The following is a 20,938-nucleotide window of genomic DNA, read 5'->3' as shown; positions in this document are numbered from 1 at the left end:
TTGTCAACATTAGGGGAAGTTAGGTAGATGGAGGTATAATGGGAACTCTCTATCTTAATAACTCTACTATAAATCCGAAATTAGTAAAAAAAAAAGCTTATTTAAAAAAATGGTAACTCTCTCTCACCTTTTTCTTCCTCTAGATATTGCTGTCTCTTTATGTAGGTAAGGGTCTTGAAAGTAGCCTGTAATTGCTATTTCCACTTGATCACTTTCCACTGACTTTAATTCTACCATCAAAGCATTTCTAAAGTAGCTCCAATCAAGATTACAAATTACCTCTTTAAATTTTCATTTCATTATCTTATTTTCAATTTATTATTTTTCTCAATTAAAAAAGTAATTAAAAAACTTATTGGGAGAAAAAAGTTACAGTCAATATAGGAATGTATACATGCCTTGAATATATGCTATAATTTCCCATATTTTACACCACTGCTCCTCCCAACAAGATATCTACTGCCAACAGTTTGGTGTGTTTGTTCTTAACTTCTCCCCTATTCTTTCCCCTAAAATACACTATATTTTTTTTCTATAAAATCATACTATAGTACTGTTCTGCACCTTGCTTTAATAATTTAATGTTCTTTTAATATCTTTCCATGTCAAAACATAAAATCTTAACTATATAGTACAAAACTATATATAATATTATATTGGATGCATTTACCATAATTTACCATTCCCCCACTGATAAATATCTGCATTATTTCAAAATTTTCAATATTACTCAAAACCTTGCAAAACATATCCATTTAAGTTTATTTTATTTCACTTGTAAGTTTTTCTCAATGATAATTCCTAGAAGTAGAAATGCTGGGTCAATGGGTATAAAATATATTTAATATCTTAATAGGTATTGCCTCGTTGACCTCTCTCTCACTAAGAGTTGAGAGTTCATATTTTCTCGCATACTAAATATTATCCATTAAAAAAATCTGCCAACTGTTTAGATTACAATTTATATCTCATGATTACTTTAACTTACATTTCTTTGATTATTTGTAAGGCCAAGCATTTTTTCATGTTTCTTCCTTCTTTAATTGCCTGTCCACATTGTTTTACCTCAACTGCCAAATGCAGTGAACACTTCTGCTTTATTTCATTTGATCTCTTTATAGCATTTGACATTACTGACCACTCCCCACTTTTAAAAATTCCTTCTTTCTGCCACAGCCTATACCCCAATGTGCCAGGCCCCCCGGGTGTGCCAGGCCCTGGGTGTGCACCATGAGCGTGTGGGAGGAGAGGCCCTGCCTTCAAAGATTCAGCTCTTAAGGGGAGATGGCAACATCTATAGGTCAGGGGTGGAAGTGGGTGGGTGGGAATTAAAAAAAAAAATTCCTTCCTTCCATAATTTATATGACACCCCTTTTTCCTAGATTTCTTCCCATTTCTCTGGCCACTCCTCCATTTTGTTTACAGGTTTCTCTTCCTCTGTCCCTCCCTTCTATATTGGGGTCCATCGAGACTCTGTCTAAAGTCCTCTTTTTTGCTCACTGTTCATATTCTCTGTAGCTGATCTGATTTTACCCACCACCTGTCTGTTGATGACTCATAACCATAACCCTAGCCAGATATCGTTTCTTACTTATCAATTTTACCTTGAAACTCTATAGGCATCTTAAAATTCATCCTTGTATAAGGCTGAAGTCTCTCTTTCCCTTCATTCCTCACTTTTAACCTGTTTCTTTTCCTGAATTCTCCATCTTGGTGAATGTGACAATTATCTTTTCAACTGTCAAATGCTCCTGTTCTCTTATGCCTACACGTTGTGCATGTGCTGCTTCTTCTGCCACACCTTTATCCACCCCCGCATCCCCTGTTTTAAGCTAATTCCTATTTGTCCTTTGGGCTCAGTCAGGCACCACTTCTTCTGGGAAGCCTTCCTTGACATGGCATAGCCCAGGTTACAAGTCCCTCCTAAATTCTCCCCCAGCACCTTGAGTATTTCTTTAATACGGCACTTATCACACTGAGATTATAAATTGTATTTTCCAAACTTTGAACAGTCCTTTGAAGGCAGGGACTACACCTTATTTCTCTGTGTCTTCAGCACCTGGCACCGAAGAGATGTTCCATAAATATTTGTCTATACTTGTGATGTCAAGTTTTGTCATGCCACTGTTTTGAACCTAGTCCAGTCAGGTCTTTATCCCATCACTTCCAAACAGCACAAGATGGCCAATGACCTTCATGTTGCCAAATCTAATGGTCAATTCTCAGGTTATCTGTGTGTTTGACTTTGTTGATAACTCTTCTTTCAGAAACACTTTATTCACTTGACTTCTGGCATTCTCTTATTTCGCCAGTTGCTCTCTCTTAAGTCTCCTTTGCTGGTTCCTCCTTATCTCTCCAATCTTTCAACACCAAGGTGCCCTTGAGCTCAGTCCTCAAAGTGAGTCAAAAGGTAGACCTTTTCTCTCTAGCTCCACTCACTCCCTAGGTAACCTCATGCATCTCATGCCTTTATTTACTTATATATATATTTTATTATTTATTATTATTTATGCCTAGAGCACCTGGTCTTCCTAGGTGGTCTCCTATCTAATTACTAACCAGGCCTGACTATGCTTAGCTTCTGAGATCAGACATCAGGCTTGTTCAGGGTGGCATGGCCGTAGACCATGGACTGTGGCTCCACTGTGGCATGAACCCAGGACCTTCTGCGTGTAAAGCAGATGTGCTAACCACTACACTATGGAACCATGTCCCATCTGATGTCCTTAAATACCACTGACACTTTGATACATATCTCATCTTCAGCCCGGATCTCTTCCAATTCCAGATTTGTACATCCAAGTTTCTATTTGACATTAGATGTCTTAATAAAGAATTTTATATTCAATATATCTAAAACTGAACTTCTAATAGTTCCCCTTCTCTAAACCTGCTTTTACTGCAGTCTTCCCCATCTCAATTAATGGCATTTTCCCAGGTGTTTGGTCCAAAAACACAGTTGCCAATTTTGATTCTTTTCTTTCTCTTTACCTTCAGTATGAATCCTGACCACTTCTCGTCACCTATGTGACTACTACCCCAGTCCAATCCATTATCATCTCTTGGTTAAATCACTGCAATTGTCTGGTAATTGGTCTCCATGCATCTGTCATTGTAGCTCTAGTCTTTCTCCTCTTTTTAAGATTGAAGTAGGATCATATCACCCCTTTGCACACAAACCCTCCAAAGGTCCCCCATTCAATAATGGTTAAAATCCAGGTCCTCACAATGACCCTATATGACCTTGCTCCTATTCCTCAAACACACTAAGAATGTTTCTGCCTCAAGGTATTTGCATGTACTCTTATCTTCTGCCTGAATCATTCTCCCTGGCTCATATCCTCAGAACTCTGCTCAAAGGTCTTCTTATAAGAGGCTTTCCTTGACTACCCTACACTCCATCTCTCTTACCTGCTTCATGTGTTTCATAGTTATAATCACCACTTGAACAATATTGTTATTGTCTGTCTCTCCCACTGCAATGTAAACTCCATGATGGCAGAGATGTAGGCTATATTAGTGCCTAAAACAGTGCTTGGCACATAGTAGGTGGTCTATGAATACTTGTTAAATGAAGGAGTGAAAGAAAAGAAGAAAGGAGGAAAGGAGGAAGGTGGAAAAATAACAGGCAAGAGAGTGAGAGAGGAGGAAAAACCCAGCAGTTGAGTGAAATGATGGTCGCTTTTTCTTACAATGTATCCAAGGGAATCCATTTTTGAATTACAGAAAAATTAAACTAAGGACTCATTCAGCATTACTCCCTTAGAAAGAACAAATTGACAGGGGTAATGTTATGTACTAATTTAAATAGGTTAAGTATTGAAAAATGCCAGGAGGATGTTTTTATAATGTTAGCCAAACTAAGGAATTCTTGCCCAAATGCATAAAGTTTTTTCCTCATGAGATTAAATCAAGTAAGATTTCAAAAGAAATACACCATCCAGTCCAACTGGAAGTTAGCTGGCAGGGAGAGCAGAGAATGGGTACAAGCAGAGAGCTTGTTCTGAGGTTATAGCCTTCAATGGATCCTGCAGCCAAGAAATGTGCTAAGTTTCTAAGTAGACTGGATCGAGAAGTTTCTTTTAAACAAAGAGCACAGAGGATGACAACAGCTGCACAGCTGCTACCATTTAAATGCAGAAATACAAAAATACTGGTTGTTTAATTTGGAACAAAGGATAGCAGCCTAGGAAGCCTTGCGTCCTAATATGAGCAGAAGTAGTAAGCCATTTTACAAACCTCAGGCAAAGCACATGACCTCTGTCCTTCGCTCAACTCAGGGAATAAAAAGTGGTTCAAAAGGAAAACCTCGGTGAAAAAATAAGATTCCAAGTAATAAGATTCTAAGCCAAGTGGCTCACAAATCAGATCAGTTGGCATAAATGTCTGACTCAGCTGACATGGAGCCAAAGCCCCACAGAAGCTGCAGGTGGCTGGGCTACACAGGCTCTCCTTCTGCAGTTCAACATGCCCCCAGGCTTCTGAATACTTACATTTCTCCTCTTCTCCGTATTTGCTTCTTCAGCTGCTTTCTGGTACCTTCAGAGAGGGGAGGGGAGAGAATGTCCTCAAGTTAAACTTATGTTTTTATTCTTTCAATCTTTAAGAAAACCACTTCTGCACACCTATTTCTTCCAGCAATTGCCTTCAATAAACTCTATGAGAAGTCGCAGAGAATCAGAGCTGCCCTAACTTTCTGCACTGTTCCAGTCATCTGCTCTGATACAACAGAAAGGTCCAAGTTGATGAGGTCAAAGGCTAGGAAACAAATGGGTAAGAGCAGAAAGTCTGGGGTGTAAGTTCCAGTTTCATCACTTATTAACTATGATGTCTAGCAAGTCACTTAACCTCTCTAAGCCTCAGATTCCTTATCTAAAAAGTGGCTTTATATATCTAGTTTCAGGATTGGTGGGAAGACTGAATGACATCACATGTGCAAAAATTTTTTAGTATTAGTCTAAGGATATAGCATTGCACTAATCCTAGACACACTTTTTCCCCCACACTAAATCCTGTGAAATATTTAACTCTTGTCAAGCAAATGATCAAGCGGTAGTCATTCTACCTGTACACGTGTGAATTTAGTCTAAGTCATTGGTATTGTCACTTCAGCTCAGTTAAATGTATGTGATATTACTATATGTTTTAAATACCAATTAAAATGTCTTTAAAGAGATTACAGTATGGTTTGGCATTTAAAGAAAATTTATTTTACATTTGTGTGTGTGTGTGTGTGTATGTATATATGAGTGCTATGTGAGAAAAGTTTATGTGCTAAGCAAGCATTGGCTTTTAATTAGCAGTATTTTTTCATAGTGATGCATAAAACAGTGGCCCAACATACAGTCAATGGGTCTACAGCCATGCCACCCTGAACACGCCCGATCCTGTCAGATCTTGGAAGCTAAGCAGGGTTGGGCCTCGTTAGCACTTGGCTGAAAGACCACCTAGGAAGACCAGGTGCTATAGACTTAAAAAAATAAAAAATAAAAAACAATTAAAAACAAACATACAGTCAATGGCATCTTCTATTTGATAAACAGGCATATATAATTTTATCATTTTAGTTTTATTATTTCTTTTATCATTTTATTTTATTATTTTTCTTACTTGGATCAGAAGATCCCTGAGAAACAAGTGAAGTCCCAGGGCTTTTCAGGGGGGATCAGGTTTGATGACAAAGAAGGCCTTGGAGGTCCAGGCTGCAGCAGATCTCCATGTCCACCCAGAATAACCTTAACCTGGCTTCCTCAGGGCCTCTGAGTCAAGCATTAAAGGTGGCACCAACACTAGGAGAATCCCCACCAAGTGCCTCTCCTTGGACCTGCATGCCTAGAACTCAGCACCAATCCAGCCCTAGAAAACAGCATGTTCAAAAGGCCGTGTGTTCTCTGCCTTAAGGGAGAATTTCAGAATTCACAAGAGATTTGGGGAAGGAAAAGGTGATGAGAGAAAAAGAAAAAGAGTAGAATGGGGAAGAGCCCATTTCTCTACCAAAACCAATTGTCAATGCATAAATACCTTCATAAACTCAGAACAGAATAGCCTCATCCAAAATGGAAGCCAGAGAAAAGTCCTGATTCTGGCATCATTGTTTACCTGCTATATAATCTGAATTATATCACTTCATTTACTGGCCTCACCTACAAAATTAGGTGACTATATCAGAAGATTTCTAAGGTTGTTTCCATTTCTATCTGTTTAAATTTTAACAATTAGATATTAATAAGTGTCTCACTCACCAGGTTAGGTATTACGCTGCAACCGAGCAGAGCTTTCTAATAAGGTAAGGTGAAAAAAACTTTCAAAATTTTCTGGGATTTCACTGACCATAAATAGGTGATGGAAGAAAATGAGATCAGAAGTGCTATAAGTCAAGTAACCAGCTGGAAAGATATCCGCAATTTATATTATAAACAAAAGACTTATTTCCCTAAAGTATGAAGAACTCTTAAAAATCAATAAAACAACAAACAACTTAATAGAAAAATGGGCGTGGCTATAAACACAGTTCACAGAAAAGAATATCGAACCGCTCTTAAACAAAATGGATGTTCGACCATGAAGTGCAAATTCAAACAACACTAAGAATACTTTTTACCTATCAAGCAGGAAAAAAAAAATTTTTAAAAAGCTATTATATTGAGGGTCAATTAACAAAACCTCTATAAAAGGCAATTTGTTAATTTTACAAAAATTACAAAATTATAAAAGCACAAATGTTATGATTCATCAATTCTGTTTCCAGAATTAATTCTATCGATATGCTCATGCAAGCAAAAATGACTTATATATTAGGTTATTTGTCACAGCATTAATTGTAATAGCAAAGACTGAAAACAACCTGAATGTCCACTCAGAGACAACTGGTAAATAAATTATAATGTATTCATGTAATGGAATATTATGCAGCTATAAAAAGAATGAAGGGATGTTGGCACAACAATCTGAATGTTCTTAATGGCACTGAACTGTATACTTAAAAATGGTTAAAATAGTAGGTTGTATATTATATGTATTTTACCACAATTTTAAAAAGTGTAGTATTGGCATAAAGACAGACATACAGATCTGTGGAATGGAATAGAGAGCCCGAGAATAAACTCTCACATATATGGTGAAAGGATTTCAACAAGGGTGCCAAGACCATCTAATTAGGAAAGTATAATCTTTTCAATAAATGATGTTGGGGAAACTATATATCCACATGCAAAAAAAAAAAAAAATGAAGTGCCTTGTACCATATAAAAAAATTAAATACAAATTGATTAAAGACTCAAGTATAAGAGCTAAAAGTATAAAACTCTTAGAAGAAACCAGGAGCAAAGCTTTGTGACATTGGATTTGGCAATGATTTCTTGGAATAACACCAAAAGCACAGGCAACAGAAGAAAATACAGATAAATTAGACTTCAACAAAATCTGTGCATCAAAGGACATTATCAACAGAGTGAAAAGGCAACACATGGAGTGGAAGAAAATATTTGCAAATCATATATCTGATAAGGGTTAACATTCAAAATATACAAAATTTAAAAAAATAACAAATATGAAATAATATTGTATATACTATTCTGCATTTATTTCTCCATTTTATAATAGGTGATGCTTTCACTCAAGCAATGTTTTAAGCACCAGAGAAACAGCAGTGAAAGAAATAACCAAAAGAGACATAGTTCCTGCTCTCAGATAGCTCATAGTTAGACATTAAACATATAACCACACAAAAATATACATGTATACTCACACGTGTATTTATGCATATATATGCATATACACATACATACACAGGTATAGTGATGAATCCTTCAAAGAAAAAGAATAAAGTATTAAATAACGTAACAAGGAACCCAATTGAGAAAGTGGTGTGTGTGTGTGTGTGCGCGTGCTTGTGTGTGAAAGCCTCACTGAGGAAATGACCTTTAGGGTAAAATCTGAAGTTTTGACCAGGAGTTATCCGGACAAAACAAGGCAGAAAAGCATCCCAGGCATAGAAAAATAGCATTCACAAAGGGCCAAAGGCAATAAAGCATCCCATGTATGTAAGGTACACAGAGAACCCCAGTGTTGCTGAAGTGAACCAAGAAGGGGAGAGCACAGGAGATGATGATGGAGCAGGGGGTGGGCGGATGCTTCGCAGGCCATGCTAAAGATTTTGAACTTAATCCTAGGTACCATGAATGGTCATTGGTCCAATTCAATTTTTTAAAAGAGCACGTTGGAGAATGAACTGAAGCAGGCAGTGAGACTGGAGAAGGCATTAGTGAGAAATAATGGGGGCTTGGCCCAGGATGGTGCAATTGGAGATAAAGAAAAGTGAATAGATTTGATATAATTCAGAGATAGAATCAACAGGATTGGTAATGAGGGGAGCAGGAAGAAGTCAAGAATGATTCCCAGGTTTCTGGCTGTTGCATCAATGGAATGAGGAATTCTGGAGGAGGAGCAAATTTTCAGATGGGGAAGATCAAGAGTTCAGTGTTAGCCATGTTAACTAAAATGTCCATTGGGTGGTGGCAGTGATTAGATACATGTGTCTAGAGCTCAGATGAGAGATCTGGGATAGTAATATAAATTTAGGACCTGTGTGCCCACAGATGATATTAAAGCATAGGAGTATATGTCATCTACAAAGAGTGGGTAGTGCAAAAAAAGGCCCAGAACTTGGTCCTGGAGACCCTAACATTTAGCAGTCAGAAGAAGAAAAAGAGGTGATAAAAGAGAATGAGAAGGGACAGACAGTAGGAGGAAACCCAGGAGACTGCAGAGAAGTCAAGAGAAGAAAAAATGTGCGAAGAAGGAAGTGGTGAGAGGTCATGTAAGACAAAGGCTAACAAACATCTCCTTGATTTAGTAACACAGAAGCCTCTGGCAATCCTATTCCACTATAAATGTAATTAATTCACCCATATTCTTTTTAAACAGGCATTTTGATTGTTTCCAGTTTTCCACCATTGCAAATAGTACTTTGGTGAATGTCCTTGTACATATGTATTTTTTCCCCCACTTGTACTAATATATGTATCTGAGAGAGTCCCTAAAAATGGAAATGTAAAACACTGTGAATTATAGCTAGACAGGAACTTAGAACTGGCCTTGAACCTATATTTCCACCACTAAGGTAATCATCTACAGTATATTACAGCAATAATACAATATATGCAAGCCAGAGCCAACCAGCAAATGAGTTTATTCTTAGTCAACTCTTCTTCAAGGCAAAATATTTACACTGTGGTTAGTTGGGTAAATAGGCTCAGAAGTTCCCTGTACTGCTATAACAGAAACACAGATTTAAAGAATGAAGATCAAAACAGTTTTCATTTTCAGTCCTGCCCTTTAGCACTGAGGCATCTATAAGACTCTGGTGTGTATAGTGATAGCTGTCTTGAACTGTGTTTTTAACTTCTCACTCAAATATCCCCACTCTTTATTTGTAATGAAGTACTTGCTAAATAGTAGATACACAGGGAGACAGGTTCTACAATCACTGTTTTCTTCCAAGTCAGGTCCTTGGTACTTTAACATTTTGTGCCATTCTGATGAGAATGCTAACAGACATTAGGTGGAATACTTCTGAATTCAGTGTTAGATCAGGATTCTGGCTTCAGACTTCCCTCAAAGGTACTTACGAGCAACAAGGATTATTCCGACATAGAATGTGAAGGTCACTGATTTGGGGAAAAGGGAGAAGCATTTTGAATATCCGAATTTGAGGGGAAAATATTTGTAATGAGATTTCTATAATTAAAATCTCATCTCCCTTCCCTTCCCAGATTTTTGTGTCCTCTAGTCTCCTTCATATATAGAATTTAATCTTATAACTGCTCATTAATGCTCAGTTGTGAGGCAGGCAGCTGATAGAGGATGCTAAAATTATCTGGGGAGTAACGACCGTGTCTCAACCTTTTCTAAAGCCAGAAAACAGAGTTCCTGAGTCATGACTCTTGCTTGTGTGCCCTTAAATAGAGCAATAAGAACGCTGAGCCAAAAAAGAGAAAATGGAAACTCCCAAGTTTTCTTTTGGAACAATTTCACCATTAAAATGTTACAGAGGAGCAAAGAAGTTAACCAGGGAGATTTGAGGGTCAATTGTTTCTTAATGAAAAAAGAACAGTCACAGAAAACTATAAACTGTGTTCTTTCTTGGGACTCTGGAGTGGCTAAAGTTATAACAAGAGTAGGAAGAGTTGTGACATAAGAGAAGGAGCAATGGCAGCGGTGGGGGAACCTGTATGTTGTGTTCTTCCACTATCTTGGGGTGTGATTTGCAGTCATAATTGCTGGGACATCAAGTTCACTATCTGTCAGAGGAATGGGACAAAGTTTAACTAGGTCAGTGGTTTATAAACTCATTTCGTTGTAGAATCCTTTTTTTCAAATGATTTCTTGTTTAGAACCTTATATATAAAAGGCATCAAAGCAGGACAACTGGGGCGGAAGGGCCCAGACTCAGCTCTTTAGATCTTCCCATTTCCCCAGAACCGTCCCCTGAGGTTCCTCCGAAGAACTCGATTAAGACAGTTGGAAAACCACTGGGCTAGATTCCCTTCAATTCCAAAAACATATGGGTCAAAGAGGAACCCACTGGAAAGAAACCAAATTCCACACAAAGAGTCAAATTTTAATCAAGCAAAGGATTATGTTATGTTGAAGTCAATGGTGAGTGAAACCAAAGCAAGCCATTCAAATTGACTCACCAATAGGCTTTTCCTTACCTCAAATTTAATGATTTATATAATATAGAAGGTTAGTAAAAGAAAAGTCTGGAGCTATAAAGTACTCGTGAGACACAAGCTTTGATGCTAGAAAAGTTACTCTAATGTACATATAAATGTCAAATGTGTTGTTAACAATGAAAAAGTAAACTCCAGCTAATTCTACAAATATCAGCCAGATTGTTTCCTCCAAATATTAGTCTCTGATCAGACACCTCCTAAGAGTTCCTACAATCTTTTAACTAGGCATGTAGAAAATTTACTAATTCCAAACCCCATAATACTGCTTCAAAATAAGAGAAAATCATGTCTCTAGGTGTTAGAAGTAGAAATTCATATATGCCTTGTGGAACATAGTCTTGCAATCCGCTTTAGGAACTTAGAGTGAGTGAACCTTAAAAGCCTTAATCAATGTCAGCAATATGTCTCCACTGAGTATGAAACCTGGAGAAAAATCCAGGCCGATTCTCTGATTTTCACTGTCTTAGTGCACACCATGCCCTTCTCCTTCTGTGCCTTACCTCCTATTGTTCCCTTTCCTCTGCATTGTTGCCACCATGTTCCCGACCTACCAAATAAAATTCAATTTATCCTTCAAAACCAGTTCAATATGTTAAGATATGTGCATCAGAAGAAAAATACTAGACAGAAACAAGTTAAAACATTAGCATGGGCAAGCTATTCTCTACAGCTCAGTTTTCTCAACTAAAACAGGGATAATGTCTCTCCCTCAAATAGTTTTTGTTAGGATTAGAAATAATATCTAAGAAAGAGTCTAGCATAGTGCCTGGCACATTGATTCTGATTAATGAGTTCAGGATTTATAGTTTTCATAACTGCTATTTGCCCTTATAACCTTCATGGCAACCTACAATGCTATGAGAAGGTAATCTCTAAGACCCTTTGTACTTTCTCAATGCAAAATTAAGAAGGCCCATATGATGAACAGCTTTTTCCAATGTCCTAGTCTTCATCAGTGCTACAAGAATCAAATCCTCTATCTGGAGAACTGGCTGGGCTAGACAATGACAGAATAAAGGATTGAGAAGGGAACTAAGGAAGGAGTAAACGTTTCACTGATGTAACTGACCAAGTTAGGCAGGGAAGGAAGTGAAGTCAGGAAGGGGACTGATATCCACAGCCTAGGTGTCCTGGTTTGGCTACAGAGCAGAGTCAATGGGAATAAGAGAGTGGAACAAGTGGAAGCATAGGAGGCTCTAATCAGAGAGTAGGTTTTCCAAATGCATATTTCAGAAATAGATCCTGGGTGATGATAAGGTTGGGACTGGATACAGGGGCATGAGAGACAATTTGCAGGTTGAAGAAATAGAGATCAAGAAATTATAAGTCCAGAGTACCAGATAGGTCATTTATGTGGACCAGTGATTCTTTACTTGGGGAACTATTGGCCCAGGGGACATTTAGAAAAGTGCAGAAATATTACTGGAGTTTCTCTTCCATACCCTTTTTCTTTTATGGTTGTCACCATGTCATGAGGTACTACTAGCATTTGGAAGAAGGTAAGATGATGAACACGCTGCACAAGGAAAATCTGCCTCATTCAAAATGGCAAAAGCACCCCCACTGAGAAATACTGAGAAAAGAATGGAGCTAGAAGCTATTCTCCCCAGTGAAGGCAAGGAGTTTGGCCTGGGGGCTGGCACCCTACTGCAATGAAGGAGAGGATGAGAAGAGTATAGAATAGTTAGATGTGAGCCTCAAAGCACAGGTTTAGTATTTTAGAACAAGGCACAAAAAACAAGGGATGGGAAATGGTAGTGAAGATGTAGGAGAGTAGCATCCCAGACTCCTGGCCCCAAAACATTTTAGGGAAGAAAAATGTGCAGAAAGGCAGGCAGCCACTACTCAGACAGAATGCATGTCAAGGGAAAGCCAAGTTCAGCTGAAGAGAGGTGGAGCTAGGGAGGGTGAAAAGGGTAAGAATGTGGAGAAGTTTTTCTGCAGAACAGGGAGTTTCCAAGTCCCATTAATCACATCTCAACACTGTCTCAAATCCATCACTTCCTTTCCATTCCTGTTGCCCTCCACCCTCATCAGCTTTCACTTGGGTTCTCAAGAGAACCTCATGACTTGTCTCCATGTTATCTCTCAACTTTCCAGTATACCTTTAACTATTTCCAGAAGCATCTTTGTAAAACGCAAATCTGATCATGTCATTCTCCCTGCATGAAAACTTTCAATTGTTTCCATTGTTTATCTAACTAAACCGTAACTTTAGCATGGCATTCGAGGCCTTCCATCTGGCTTTAACTGAACTATACCAGCCCCTTCTCCTGTGAATATTTCTCCATGCCAGACTGCTTGCTTTCCTATTCCCTTTATTTATGTTCAGCTTCTACAATCCTTTGCTTGAACCTATCATTCTGCTTTATGTTGAAGTTCACTGCTTTGAGTTCATAAGTCCATCTCTTCTACTACCAATGCTTCCTAAATTTCCCTGAAGGTAAAAATCACCCTTGATACTTCTTAAAAACACAGATTCCTGGGATGCATCTCAGACACATAAGAATCTTCAGGGTGTGGGGCACTGGGATGACATATAGGATGGTTTTAAAACATGTCCCAAAAAATCTTTGATATTCCTCTCATCAAAAAGTAAAGTCAAATTCCTCTCCCTCTAAATATGAGCCAGTATTAGTGATTTGCTTCGAATGAAGAGAATGTTACAAAGTGTATAACTTTTGAGGGCTAGGTCATCAAAGGCAATTCTCTTACCCTGACTCCCTTCCTCCTTTGTTCCCCCTCTGTGTCTGGATGCTTGCCCTTGGAACCCAGCCAACCAAGCCGAGCAGCCACATGGAAAAGCCATGTGTAGGTGTTCCGACCAGAGCCCCAACTGAGAGCCCAGATGACTGCCAGCATCAACTGTCTCACTTGGGAGTTCAGTGAGCCTTTAGATAGCTTTGGCCTTCCATCTTTGAGCCACTGTGGCTGATGTAAAAGGGAATGGGGGCAAGCCCTGCCCACACTAGAGATTTATAAGCAAAATAAATGTTGTCATTATTCTAAGCCATTAAGTTTTGAAGATTTTTTTTCATGCGACATAGATAACTGGAACACCATGTTATTCTGAAAATAAAGGAAGTTTGAGGATGTCCTCTACTATATAAATTATACTAAACTATACTGTTAAGTTCCTTGAGGTCAGAGATTATGTCTTAATAGCTTTCCAGATCTCGATCCCTTTTATTTTTTTTCTGAAGTGTCTTTATTGATTTTCTTTTTTTGATAAGAACAATACATGTTTGACATATAATTGCAGCAATATAAAATGCATAATGTGAAAGATAAAAGGGCCAGGTAGTCTCACGCCACCACCACTCTACCTGAAGTGAAAACGAAGGTCAACTGTTTAGAAGGGCAGTGTTTTCCACATGGCTAGTGCTTACTGAAGAAAAGGTGACATTGTAGATTACAGAAACTGCTTACTGGTAATCGACTGTATCTTAGATACAACTCCCAGAATCACTGTCTTCAAATCGTTACCATCTTCCTTCTCTTAAATGTATTGCAGCTTCCTATTAATTAACAAATTCTACTAGCAAGGTAAACCTACCACCTGCCCTGAGCTCCTTCCCAATATGGCATCTTTATTTGAGTGAAGACAGTGTATTTACTATTATGGTATATTATTTACCTACACCATTCCTTCAACATTTGTTGAGTGTCTACTATGTTCCAGTCACCGTGCTACACACTAGGGATACAAAATAAGCAGGAAAGGGGCTCTCATATCAAAGAACTCATGGTCCAGAGGAGGAGTTGGCAATCTTTTTCTTAAAGGGCCAGATAGTAAATATTTTAGACTTTGAGGGCCATATGGTCTCTGTAGTAACTCTGCTGTTGTAGCATGAAAGCAGCCACAGACAATACACAAATGGACATGGCTGTGTTCCAGTAAACTTTTATTTACTAAAACACAGCCAGAGGGCTGTAGTTTACCTACAAAGTTTGCAATGTTCAATAAAACTTCATGCAACGGTGAAATGTTTCTGTGATGTCCAATATGGTAGCCACCTCTAGCTAGCTATCTGAAGCTTTTAGACACTTGAATTGTGGCTAGTGCAGCTGATTAATTGAATTTTAAATATTTAATTTTAATTAAATTTAAATAGCCATATATGTAATGGCTACCATATTAGACAATGCAGGTAGAGAGTATACCTTACATTCCCTTTAACTAAATCAAAACCTGCCTCAAAACCCATCTCAATCAGGAAGCTTTCCTAACCAGCTTCTGCCCACTCTCTCTCTTATTCTGTATCTACTTCTCACTCCTATTCCTTTTGGACTTGCTGGCATTTTGCTTAATAATTATGTGTTTTATAATTATCTTTTGTATTTGCGACTTTTTCCCCCCAACTAAACAAAAATTCAAAGACAGAAAATGTATCTCCTGATTATTATCCTCCTCCTCCTTCTCCATAGTGCCTTGTATATAAGGTCCTTAAAATTCAGAAGGTGCTCCATAAAGCCATTTTACACCATCTACTTCCTTTACTAATTTCCCTGACAGGTGGCAATGTTTACTCAAGACAGATGGTCCTTTTGGATCAGAATGAGTACTTACTTGGAGAATATTTCTACAATAGCCGATGACTTGTTCTTGTTGACAAGGGAAAGTTCTTTGGCTGTTACCCTCAATGACAGTGAAGTCCATTGCTGTCTATTAAATGGAGTTGATTCCATCTTGTCTACAGATACTGAAATACCTATGTAATAAAGAAAGTCAGAATATTAGACACAGAAAAGGATTCTCTAGCATCTAAGCACTGGCAGCAGTGTCGTGTAAGTGAGATAGCAGAGCCCTAGATCAACAGACCACACTCCTCTACCAGTTCTCTCAAAAACTGTAATCTTGGTTAAATGATTTAATACCTTTGAGTTGTAGTTTCCTGTAAAATGAGAAGGTTAGAACAGATGATCTGTAAGGTCCCTTCCAGTTCCATCATTTTATGACTGACCCTACTGTGCAAACGTCAATCGACCTTTCCTTGAACTTAAGTCTGTTCCAAAGTCACATTTGAAGTAAAATGTTCCACTCTTCTGAGTTACATCCCAGGGGAGGTACAATCAGCATCTCTGTAGACTCAGGTCCAAATTAGGTTCTACCTACATCCAAGTTTCTTTTGGCTGCCTTCTCTCCCCAAGCTCTGTAGCACTGACATCTTGTTGTTGCGAAGACAGCTGGGGACACAGCATGGGATAATGTAAATGAGTGAGGGCTTTAAGGTAAGGTAGACTTTAGTTGAAATCGTAACTTTGTTACCTTGAACAAATCTTATTATCTTTTCAGTTTTAGTTCCTTCAGCTGGAAAATGAGAATAACACCTATCTTTATAAAGGTTTTGATGTGAATTTAAAGAGATAACATATTTAAAATACTAGGTTTGTTACAACAGTATTAAGAGCATTTAAGTATATTAGTATTGTCTTTTGTTATAATTTTTACTATTTTATAGCCTTTTAATATTTTGGGGAAGTATAATGAACTTTAAATTCAGGGGAATAAAAACTCTGTACTTAACTGCTTTTCTAAAATGCCTTCTGTATTAACTAATGTTACCCCAATACATATAATTAAAAAAAATTTTTTTTCTAAAATAAAAAATAAAAAAATAAAATCCCTTCAAGTCAAAGACTGCATAAAGCCATGCCCTTGACATAACATAGTCCCTATCCTGGATTGTTTGTTTTTGCCCCAGTGATTACCAAAGGAGTTCTAACATTCGTCCAGAAGAGGTGAGATTAGAAATGAGTCAATAGTTTCCTTATGTGAAGAGTGAAAAATATCGATGAAAGTACTACTTGTAGCTAGCTCTCTTGACAACCACAGAGCATAACTGATCAGGTAGAAGCATGTCCTGCTTCCAACAGCCTTGACAACAGCAGAACACACAGTGTTACGCAAGCAACCCGGACTTCCATTTCACACTAAAAGTCCTGTGATGCAAAGTGAGTGATAAGCAATCCTAAAAGATGACACTACTTTCCCACATGTAGTACTTGTTCTTCCAACTAAAGCCTTGCCTAAAAACAATATTGGTTTTGTTATTTTTGTTTGTTTGTTTTAATCCCCAAATTGGAAGGTAACGTAGAACCCTTTGGCATTAGAGACAGATGCATCCAAGTGGGAGTGTTGGCCCCATCACTTGAAGCTGTGTGCTCATCCCTAAAACTTAGATTTCTTACTCATAATAATAGCACTTATTTCATAGTATCCTTATGATGATAAATAAGACAAAAAAGAAAAGACCTTGACATAGAATAAGTAAGCAATAAATGTTTTTTATCTCTTCTTCCTGGATAAAATAACATTAATTCTGTACATGTTCTTTGAAATAAATCTGAATATATCAAATAATATATATTTGTCTATTTGCTTTCCAGTTTATAACTGACAAACTCACTGAACATGGTCGGCCTTTTCTCTAACAAGAAAAAGATACTGAAACAAGAAACACTTCATTTAAACTTAATTATGTAAAACCACACTAATCACCCTTTTAGCATAGTTTAGGAAATACTGACCAATACTTTAAGACATTATTTGGTACAATTATGCGTCCAGTATAGGCGTGAGTATAAATGTCAGTTCTTCTACAGCGATCAATTCTGAATCAAAAGAAGAAAAAACAAGATATGTTCTCAAATAGATAAGCATAAATTATTTGAGGATGGAGTGTGAGAAAGAAAAGAGTTTAATTCCAAAGTCTTATTCCATGATCTTGATTACTCTTGGCCAGAAAGTTAAGAAAAGTTGTCACATCTATCTTGGTATAAATAAAGCTAGGGTAAGCACACTTCATACTTGAGGAATGAGGGGGCTCATACTCTGACTACATTTCTCTTCACAGAAGCATACTATTATTTCTTAGGAATGTGATTAGCACCCTGTGAAACAGAAAAGGTAAAAATCACCTGGTACCAGGTTACTGAATAACTGTTTCCCACAGGGTATACAAATAGTGTGCATGATCTACTGGGCTTGCTAAGCTGTACACAAATAATTACAGCAGATGGCCGAATGTAGTTAGAGGTGATGCATGGTCTAGGAGTGCATGACCTGATTTTCTGGCTTGGTGGGCAGGAAGGGAAGAGGCATCAAATTGACTTAGGATTTAGGAATGGGCAGAATTTCAACAAGTGAGGGGAGGAGGAAGAAAGTGCATCTCAGCTAAGGGTAACAGCATTACACCATTAGAGAGGTGAAATAGAACAGGAGACTTCAATGGTGTTAGACTCTAGGTGTAAGAGAAGTTGAAAATAAGCTATGGAAAGATAGAATGGGAAGAGCCTTAAAAACTACGCTAAAGAGTTTGGACCATGTTCCAATAGCAGAGAGAACTAACCTGTGAGTGAGCTGAGACGAGGTCTAGTCTTAAGGTGCCACTGTCTATCGCATGTGAGACCTTTACGGTAAATGAAAAAATAATTTCCCTGAGCCTCAATATACACATTTGGAAGAACAGAACAACTCTGTAGTGGATTATTCACAGTCTCTGTGTCAGAACACAGAAAGTTTCTGAAAAAGCAAGAATCCTAATAAGAGTAATGTTTTAAAAGAGGATTCTGTAGCAGTGTGTAACCTGATAACAGGGGAGAAGACTAGAGTCTAAATCACTAATCCAGAGGAACCTAAAACTGTCTAAGTGAGAGGTAATCGAGATTTAAATTAGAATAGGTGGGAATAGAAAGGTGGAAAGAGAAGCGACAGTTCTTAGAATAAGATGGACTTAGGAATTAAAGATGGAATCATCAAACTTAAATAATGTTGAATACTTATGCCATTAATGGAGAGTAAATACAGGAAGAAGAGGAAGAATGATGAGTTTTACTTTATACATAGAGATATACACGTCAGCTATAAAAACGCTAGTGATACACAACAGGAAGCTAGAAATTCAAGACTAAGATTAAAAATAAGACTCTTGTAGGAAAACCAACATTTTAAAACATCTACTTACGTGAAGTACATATCTCATGTAAACCGCTTGTAAAACTGCTTTACAAGATTGGTTTTATTATCATATTTATAACCAAGAAACTGAGATTCAGAGATTTAAATAACTTTACAATGATGACTTGGTTATACAGTAGCAGGGCTGGGATTGAAATCCATATTCTGTTTGATTCCAAAGTTAATTTTATTTCCACTACAAGTAATGAATCATGATTAAAACTACCACTTTTAGCCAAAGTAGAAAATTGAGTAGCAAAATCTCTGAAACCTCTAGCTGCAAACTCATATAAATTATCTTTCAGTAAGAGTATAGTGGCAAGTATCTTCCCAGAATGATGCACATCAGAGATAATCATTTGTTCTTTCAGAGATACTTAGTTACCTTGGGCCTGCTTGAAATACTCTTCATTGTATCTTGGCTTTTGTGGGCTTGCATTAAAGCTGTGATATTTTCCCCCACTTACCTGCTCTCCAATGAGAGTCCCATATTCAGACTTAAGGACAATGTCCTTAACCTTAGTATTCCTGTTAAGAGTGAAAAAGGCATGTACCGATACCTGGGAAGACCCACTCAGAAGGAGATATTCAATCTGAGCTGCTACAGTATCCTTGAATATATTATTTATAGAGGCCCTGTGGACTTTAAGATCTAATCCATTGCACTGCCATATACAAATAATAACAGCAGCTATCACTTATTGTGCACTTAATAACTCAACTATCATTGCAATCCTGGAAATGGACTAGTAGAATTTCCATTTTTTAAAATATAGCTCATTGAGGTTTAATAATTTGCCTAAGGTCACATAGCTAATATATGTTTAAGGCAGAACCCAGTATTTCAGACTGTGGATGAAAAAGGGGTTCTGGGGAAAGTAACATCACTGGGTGACCGGACCAAAAATTCCTAACTGGGCAGGTCATGCTGGGTAATTATGCCCCAGGTCTAACATCTTTACTAAAAGGTTTTTAAACAAGTCCTGTTCATTGTTCTTGTTCTTGTGCATCTAGGTTAGCACACCTTGAAACACCATAAGTAATACCCTTCCAAGGGGTAAGCATGGGGTAACTATCCTCAGGAGAGCACATAACCTTAATTATCCTATAATCCAGTCACCACCTTGCTTTCTCCCACTTTCATGTTATCTTCCTTATATTTCAAATGCATAAAAGAAACTGCAAAACTGTTATTCTCTGGAGCATTTGAGATTTTGCTTCATGGCAATTGTCATCGGTTTGGCTCAAATACGCTCTTACAAAAGTACTCTACAGGTTTGGATGTTTCTTACACTGACAAGACTCTAAACCTAACCTCTTAGGTCATATTTATTCTACCACCACTTCATCTGTGAAGGAAGAACTGCTAGAATGGTTGACAGTTGTGTGCAAGAGTTTAAGGAAATGGATATAACAAAAAGCCTCAGAGACTATAGGACGATGGTATAAGTACAAAAGGGATACAAAGAAAGGGAAATCATTTGCTAAGAAGGAAGATGCTTTTGGCTTTAGATGTGCATGGCAGATTTTTAAGAGAGCAGCTTAGAAATAAAGTAATCAAATCCCTTTTTACAGTAAGGGAACTGAGCCACATAAAGTCCAGTAATTTCCAAAACTCATCAGCTAGTTAATATGAGAGCCAGAGTTCTAGTTCCCAGTTCAAAGTTCTTTTTATCATACTAGGTAGCTCCTATGGGTGAGCTGTAGCCTGGAGATAAAGATCTCTGAACAAAGGTCCCTGAAAGTTTAAGGGCTGGGCAATGACTCACTGGGATATCTGGCCCCAGGTATCTGCTTCCTCAAGCAATGGTTTAGGGTGGGGTCTGTAGCTACTCCAGGAAGCCGATTTTAATAATAAGACTTAAACCTACTCTAATATAGACTTATCTCACCAAGTGAATTAGCTCCCAGAAACCAGCTGGGACAAAAGCACATGAGCTGCCACTAATAAATCCCTGAATCCTGTTCTTATAAATCCAACCTCAGTCATCCCTCTCTCTTTCTCTCTTTCCCTCTTTTTTTCTCCTGAAGTGGCTACTTGTTTAAGAGGCATAGCTTGCCTGGATGCAGCCTCAAAAAATTAAAGAGAACAAAGTACAGTTGACCCATGAAACAATATGAGTTTGAATTGTGCAGGTCCGTTTACATGTGGATTTTTTTTCAAATAAATACCATAAATGTATTTTCTCTTCCTTATGATTTTCTTAATAACATTTTCTTTTCTCTAGCTTACTTTATTGTA

At 37.7% G+C, this 20,938-nt stretch overlaps 1 protein-coding gene and 1 pseudogene across 1 annotated transcript in view; one reads left to right on the top strand and one right to left on the bottom strand.

Moving 5' to 3' along the window:
• Positions 1-20,938, bottom strand: part of LIMA1 (LIM domain and actin binding 1) — a 73,760-nt gene that overhangs the window by 34,461 nt on the left and 18,361 nt on the right. Inside the window, exons 2-3 of the mRNA XM_016151825.2 lie at positions 15,307-15,448; positions 4,494-4,539 (exon numbers count right to left, since the gene is read on the bottom strand). Of these exons, the coding sequence (XP_016007311.2) occupies positions 4,494-4,539; positions 15,307-15,425 (165 nt within the window). The 5' untranslated portion in view covers positions 15,426-15,448. The remainder of the gene's footprint in view (positions 1-4,493; positions 4,540-15,306; positions 15,449-20,938) is intronic.
• Positions 5,354-5,472, top strand: LOC118613930 (annotated as a pseudogene).

This window comes from Rousettus aegyptiacus, unplaced genomic scaffold (assembly GCF_014176215.1).
Source record: "Rousettus aegyptiacus isolate mRouAeg1 unplaced genomic scaffold, mRouAeg1.p scaffold_m13_p_2, whole genome shotgun sequence".
Taxonomy (NCBI): Eukaryota; Metazoa; Chordata; class Mammalia; order Chiroptera; family Pteropodidae; genus Rousettus; species Rousettus aegyptiacus.
This window is presented reverse-complemented; position numbering and strand designations above follow the sequence as displayed.